A 7,842-nucleotide genomic window follows, 5' to 3' on the forward strand; every position below is an offset into this window, starting at 1 on the left:
AAAAGGGCCCTAACTCAATTTTTAACCTGGTCCACTGACGCTTTGTTTATGATATATTCTACCCTACATGTAGAACCAGCATTTTTTGGTACTGCTGGATTTGGTGGTGGTGGTGGTGGTGCAACTTGGCATACTGCAGTTACTGTCCGTTTCATATACACAATACACAGTGCTCTCACCATTGACGCGTGACCTCTACAAATGATGTACGTTGGAAGAATGGACACTTGCCTAGTTAACATCACTGTGTGAAAAATAACCAGCCAATATTTAATTTATTCTCTCAAACTTCTAGCAAATGTGTTTCTCTAACATGACCTAAAATTACAGCTAGGTTAGATGTTCAGAAATGGTCGCACTTTTGTAAAATATGAGTGAGGGCAAAGCATAGCTAGCTCATAGCTAGCCAACTCCCCGTGTTAATTGAATGAAGATTTGACCGAAAATATTGAGCTATATTGGTAACAGACCGCTCCGTTCTGAAGGATGCCACAAAAAAACGGTACAAGCTACATTTAAACTATTCTAAATAGGTTCTAGAAAATATAGTTTTGTAACATGTCCTAAATTTTTAGCTAATTTAGATGTTTGGAGAGGGGTCGCACTTTTGTGTTTTAGGAAGGATATGTAAACGACAGATAACACCAAAAATATGAAGAAATTATTTCCAAACCGTGTTAAGTCAACAATCATTATGTTGCTCATTTTGAAGAATGCTGGTTAACAAAAAGCAGGTCTTTGTCTCATTTCGTGAACAAAGCTACACATACCATTGTTTCCTTTCGTTTCCTTTATAATCGGTTACCCAACTGAAGCTATAATACCAGCTTTATTGCGATGTCGCACATTGAAAACAGACACTTGTGCACAACCAGAGAAGATCTGATTTAATCAGTTGAGCTGCTTCAATGAGTGTTATCTTGGTTTAATAGCTTTTAATTGGGTTTAAGTCCTGCAAAGGTCGAGATGAATTCTACTGTAGACATGACTGCATCATGGTGCAGTGTTGCATCGAACATGATGTAAACCACACCAAACTCTGCAGCTCTGCTCAGTGCCTCTATGTACATTGTGACGTCATTTGGCGCATGAAACCAAAAAACCTAAATTTCAGAATTGTAATATTTTTCATCTTTTTATGCTTAGATGATAAGAAAAACATCTACAGAGCACAGCTATCACCACAAAATGGGCACATCAGCCTTCATTGAAAACTTTTTTTTTCTTCATTTTAATGCACCAGGTATGGTCAGCGAATGGAAACATAAGTTCGGCCAGACATGGTTGGACCTGATTTAGTGGTGGGATCTCATCATTTTCAGTGTTATCATATCATAATACACTAAAGTTCATAAAATTAGGATTTTCCAAAGAGATTATACTCAAGGAGTACCGACTCAAAATTGTCCCGTGTGTCACCATGTAGCACTACGGTAAATCCGCCATTTTGTAAGTTGTCGCTCGCTACATACTTACGAGTTACTTGTATTGTTTATAAAAAGACATGATCTATACGCCGTAGAAGTGACGTCATAATCGGATTAACTACCATAGCAATAGATGAATACAATTTTGAATAGACCGCCCTGCACTACAAGAAGATTGCACTAATCACCTGTGTATGTCAGCAAACAAAGATTGAATACAATACCGCTCTTTTCAAAGATACTTATCTTACAGGTGCGAGTGATCAGCCTTTCTTTGACATATATGGTTCAATGCATCGGTACCGCGTGAACGTTGTATTGCAGGGCGGCATAGTCAAAATTGTATTCATCTATTGCTATGGTAGTTAATCCGATTAACTACGTCACTTCTACGGCGTATTCTGATCGAAATGATACTTGGGCACATGTATCATATTTGAAAAGTAGGTTAACATATTATATGCAAGCAAAAAATCACTGATCATTGTAGTGAATGCAATATTCTTGTTTTCAAAATAACTTTTGAAATCACTAGTTCAAGTTGAGGGAACACCACTTTGAGCTTGGCTATAAGCCACTGTATTCATGGTGTGGATACTGAACTACAAAATTCCTTGCATGATTGATCTTGACCTTGGCCTGAGGCCTTTTCATTCATCATGCAGATAGTGGTGGCATTCAACTGAAACTGACCGGATTCCCTTCATTAAAAGATTTGACCATTCCGGAATATAATAAAGCTTTATATACGTATTATTCACGCCGGGCCAAGGGCATTTTTATAACTATTTCTTCAGGTGGTGAATGACGTGCATTCTCTAAATTCAGTAAATTTCCATCGTCAACCGTGTAATTGAATGGGATTATTTTGAAATTTTAAAACGCTTAAAATATCACAAACAAATAGGCCTATGTTAATAAATAATATAAATACAAGCTAAAACCGTTGGGGTTCGATAATGAACCCCACAAAACTAACCGAGTATATGGAAAATGCCATACCGTCGGCCGGGCGGTTTCACAAGTTGCCGGCTCTATCATGCCACTCGCCGCCTGCATTTCTTAACAGTGAATCCATATCGAGACAACAACTTCAAGTGTTACCTTCTTCTATCATTTCTATAGGGTTTCTGACTTAAGATTAGCGGGTGTAGATTCTGAACAGAGCTAGTGTAGGATCAGATCTTCATTAGCATGGCCGAATCAGATAAATCAATGGCTAGGCCGATTGTACGACAGGATCAAACTAAACATATAAAAGCATTCACTAACTACTCCAGCGCAGGTGAATATTTTGAAGCTGTACAAAAATGGATTGATGAGACATTTTGTGGGCACGTCGTGGACAAACTGGTCGCAAATTTAGGTGACAGAACCGATGATATCCCGCTTCGTGTTTTAGGAATAGGGAGTGGTGGTGGTAAGTTAAAAAGATATTTAATCGTTTGATATTTATACAGAGTGTCCGAGGAATGATTATTACCTAATTTATTACACAGGGGTTTACACCCGGTGTTTAAACCCAAATGGCTTATGTTGATCGTATATCCATCCTTGCGCCCCGGGGGAGGCACTCCCTATCTGAAATGGCAGGGATGTTCCTCGGCCATGTTAAAAGTAGGGGGCATTCAGGTCAAATGTACAATTACAAAAATATGGGGTCATTCAGTACACAACCTGAATAAAAATGGGGTCATTCGGTATGAAACTTTGAAAAAAGGATGGTCATTGGGGCCGGGCATTGGGGTAACAAAAAGTAAAATGGGAGTCATTGAGTACAGGATTGCCAAAAGAGTATCATTAAGTACACATAAATAAGTGCCAAACTGGGCCACCTTGGACAAAATGTTGGAAATGTGAAAAATCTCATTATTTCTGGAGGAGAACACCAATACAACCTAAGTTAGGGAATTAAAAGGGGGGGGGGGGGTCACGGGGTATAGCAGGAAATAGAAAAAGGGGGTCATTGAGTACATGAATTTTTTGGTCGTTGGGTAATAGGTAGGGCCATAACACAAAAAAGGGGGTCATTGGGTACAAGCCGGTTTGAAAAGGGGGTCTATCCTGAGGCACATGATGCATATCTGTCATGGAAGTGCCCCCGGGCCTTGCGCTCATGCAAGTGGTGAATAATATTTAATTTTAGCCCACCACCTTACACCCGGTCATCAAAGTCGACCATTAGGGGGTGGGTTGGTGAGACCCACCTGGCTTCTACAGTAAAATCAATGATTTTTATTTGGCTCTTGTGACATTCTAAGGGGACACGAACTATAGCTTGTGTCGTGTATTCAACTTTCCATCTTCATTTTTGGTAAAATCTGTATTTTTTCACAGGTGAAATTGAAATCATGTTTTTAAATAAGCTGCTGACCAAGTTTCCAAAGATTCATACCTGCGTCGTGGAACCCTGTACAAATTCGCTGACCAAGTATCAGGCCAACATTAAGGAGCATGCCACGAACATAACATTTGATTGGCACAATCATACATTAGAGGACTTTGTGGGAAATCAGCAAGAAAACAGTCATAAATACCACTTCATAAGTGCGTGTAATTCTTTGTACTATATGAAAAACCTGAATAAAGTACTACAAAGTCTTCATGATATGCTGGCACCAGGTGGTATTATGTTAGTAACAATTGCTGCAGGTGAGTAACAGATGAAATGGAGAAAATGTATACCACCTCCCCGTTTCAACAGGATACCCGTATTATTTGGATATAACATTCTATTAAATTTTCTAAAAGTGGCATTAAAAGGGTTTTCATACATTTTGTTTAGTGAAGCAGATCTCTGGATTGCCGAAACCAAAATGAATGAAACAAACGGTATTTGAAAGCTAGCACTGCTCCCTTGACATTGATGTATAAAACATCATGTCACAACAGTGTTCTCTAATTGCAAAAGATGGCGCTTTTCACTTGCACAATTTATTTTTGAGAGAGGCTGTAGTGTAAAGATTAGAAAAGTAGCTCTAAGGGTAACCCTGCCCAATTTTGTGCTTATTTTTGCATTTTTCTCAAAATTTATAGCGCATTGGTGACAAATAAGACATGTATACATATTATAGGGGCAAGGACTACAACTACTGCACTGGAAATTTTATTTCAGCACAGACAACAGTTGTGGAGTCAAAAATGAGGGAAAACTAATATTTGATCAATAACTACTTGCTTTGAGTTGCTGAATTTTCAGTGCTGTAGTTGTAGTCCTTGCCCCTATAATATATATCTTACTTGTCACCAATGCGCTATAGTGTTTGAGAAAAATGCAAAAATAGGCACAAAATTGGCCAGGGGTGTAGTACCCCTTATAATGACACCAAGTTTGTATTATTTTACACACGTATACATTGTGACGATATGTTGCAATCTGTCACGGATTCTTTAGATTGGAGGTTAATGCCAGCAAAACGTCTATATGAAACGTTTTAATTACATTTGAATGTCGAGTTATACAGGTCGTGAAAACGTTCTTAAAACGTTATTGCAAAACATTTAGGGCAAACATTTTGTCAACACTTAGATAACATTCTGTTTAAAATGTCTTGAATCAAGTTCTAATCAAGTTTTGAATCAAGTTTTCAAAAATGTTTTTTGAATGTTATTAAAACGTTTTGATACCCTTTATATAACCCGACATTTAAAAGTTTTCTGTAAAATGTTTTGTGTTTGCTGGGTGGCTTTGTATCATTTGAAGTTCAAAGTGTGAGTGAGTATTTACAGTCAGTGTAATGTGATGAAAATAGGGCTAAAAACCAAGTTTGCTACCTGTAAATGACGCGAAAACTAAAATGAGTAATGCGTTTTTGAGTTAGTCTTTGCAGGATGTTAGTCAAATCAGTGCAGAGACAGCTAGATAATGAAAGTTATTGATTGATTTTTACACGATTTATTGATTTCATATCGCTTGTAAGACAAAAAACAAAAGAAAAATTTCTGTTGAAAATAAAAATCGTAATTTTTTTTTGCTTGGATTTGTAAAAAAAACCCAATATGTGGTATAATGGGCGACAGGAAACAATTTTTTTTTAGCCAAACACGTTTATTTATTTTTCTTCTTTTGTTTCTTTTACATTCTTCTGCCACAACTCTCTTCTTCTTCCGCCTCCTCTTTTTTCCAGACTACACTTGCTATGGGAAGCTGTGGAAATTAATCCCCGATCTTATGCCTGAAACTGCATCACAGCAAGGGTCATCACCAGCCGAACGTGCATCACCACCACCACATCACCGAACCTCGGCCCAAGTACACGAAGCATTGCGTCAATTGCAACTCCCATATCACATAGATGAATATGCGTGTTCTTATAACATTACGCAGTGTTTTGACGAGGAAGAAAGTGAAGAGCGTAATCAAGCGATTGATTTTCTGACATTACCGATTACTTTACGAGACGCGCCAAAAGATCTTCTTCAACAAGTATTAGCATGTATCAAAGATTGTTCTGTTCAGCGTGGTGATGATTGGTTCTTCCAATTAGAACACGTATGCTTCTTCATTACCAAACCTACATAAAATTATCGGACTGCAAAGTAAATCGTGCAATTCAAAGTGTGTCAGGAGGGTGAAAGTGCATAGGAACAATCCCTCATTTCAAATATATAGTTTTGGTTTCTCTATTGTTCAGAAACCAAAAATCAAGGGATTAAAATGTGGAGATGAACTGGTATGCAATCATAACACTATTGTGCTGGGAGGACACAAGAGGGTATATATAATCAAAAGTATAATGGCCTATAACCATACGTATATAATAGCCTATTGTGCTCACATTTTCATTATCGATATCTATCAACGCGGGCGACTTTTGCCGTAGATGGCACACTTCCATGACACCATAAAATTACACCCGAGTTGGATATATACGAGACCTAGGCCTACATGTAGAAATCATGTGCATATATTGAGGGGTGGGGGGGGGGGTGTTTTGTTTATTTGTCTGAAATATATACGATGCATGATGATGTAGATGATTTGATTATGAATTAGATTATTCCTCGGAAAGCACAACCCATACCTCTTACCTATGTTCCCTCCGCCACCTATATAACCTCCTCCCTCCCCTCCCCACACTCGATATCGACTCTTCCCTATTATTCCACTCCACTCTTGAGCCCCTCTCCCCTCCTTCCCTTCCCACTTCCAATGCTCTCTCCCCTCTGTTTCTCTTTCTCCTTGCCCCTGCCCCCTCACCCACATACCCTCTTTCCCTGGCGATCTCTTCTATCTCTCTCTCTCTCTATTCTCCAATAAATAAATTGAATAAAAGTTAGTTTAAACCAGCTTTCTATGATATTGATCTTCCGTCATGCGACATGCACATAAATAGATTTGTGCATAATAGTGTTGATATCAATGAAGTCATAATCTGTCAAGTGGCTATTGTAATGTCTGTGGAAATATTTCGATGGTCTATATATTTTCACAGTGAAATCAGCTTAGGCTAATTCGTAGTCTCAAGTCAATGCTTTCAAACTAAATCAATGCTTTCAAATGTAAACTGCTTTGTTCGACTTCTCTGCTCGTGAATATTGCACTGCGAAATTTAAACATTTCTTTTGTATACTTAGAGTAGGTAACTTCAAATCAAATAATTTTACGATCCACACCACTTATAAGAAACTGAAACCAAAACCGAAACTGACTGACACAAATGTTCGGTTTTAAACAAAAGGTAGAAACAATGAGTTCGATATCTTATGATTCAAGTGGTTAGGCAGGACAATAGGAAACCACGTGACCAAAACCAAAACCAAAACTAAAACTATATATTTGAAATGAGGCAATGCCGGGAACTACGTCACGCTATTGTTCAACCTAGGCTACATCATTTTTAACGCATGCGTGTTCGTCAATACAGCTTTTAGTCTCCTCCACCTTCGCAACACGGTACGTGGAGTGACTGAAATCACACTGACGGCGGAGGAGAATACTAGCTGGTCAGACAGTTTAATTCTATCAAGCATGTAATACCTGAACAATCACCGTCATTTCATCGATTTACTACAGAATATATTGTATACTCAAAATTTTAAAATTGTAAACCTGTTAATATTTGAAATAAGGACACGTGAATAAAATCATGTAGAAGACAAAATGGCCGCTAATCCTCCTATTAGGACCTAGGATACATCTTCCGGTTTGGTTATGCATGGAAGTAATACACATGGAAGCTGGTCGATCCAACATCTATTGAATTATTTACGTAACATTCTATAGAGGTACGTATCAAGCTATTGTGAAATAACAATGTAGTCAGCGTGTCTTTGATGTGGATCAGACTTGCCGCCTTTATTGCCAGTTCGTTTATTTACAGGTTTATTATTATGAGGAAAAATCGTGTTTTCTTGATTATGTGTTCAAGTATGTTGTTTTATTCGGAAAAAAAGTGACAGGGATGTTAGATTT

At 38.0% G+C, this 7,842-nt stretch overlaps 1 protein-coding gene across 1 annotated transcript; it reads left to right on the forward strand.

The window, feature by feature from the left end:
• The first annotated feature begins 2,621 nt into the window (after positions 1-2,621).
• On the forward strand, positions 2,622-5,949 carry LOC140140441 (histamine N-methyltransferase-like). The gene is made up of 3 exons (XM_072162201.1): positions 2,622-2,847; positions 3,765-4,079; positions 5,555-5,949. The coding sequence occupies exons 1-3, from the start codon at positions 2,622-2,624 to the stop codon at positions 5,947-5,949; spliced, it is 936 nt and encodes a 311-aa protein (XP_072018302.1).
• The last annotated feature ends 1,893 nt before the right edge of the window (positions 5,950-7,842 follow it).

The sequence above is a fragment of the Amphiura filiformis genome, chromosome 19, assembly GCF_039555335.1.
Source record: "Amphiura filiformis chromosome 19, Afil_fr2py, whole genome shotgun sequence".
Lineage (NCBI taxonomy): Eukaryota > Metazoa > Echinodermata > Ophiuroidea > Amphilepidida > Amphiuridae > Amphiura > Amphiura filiformis.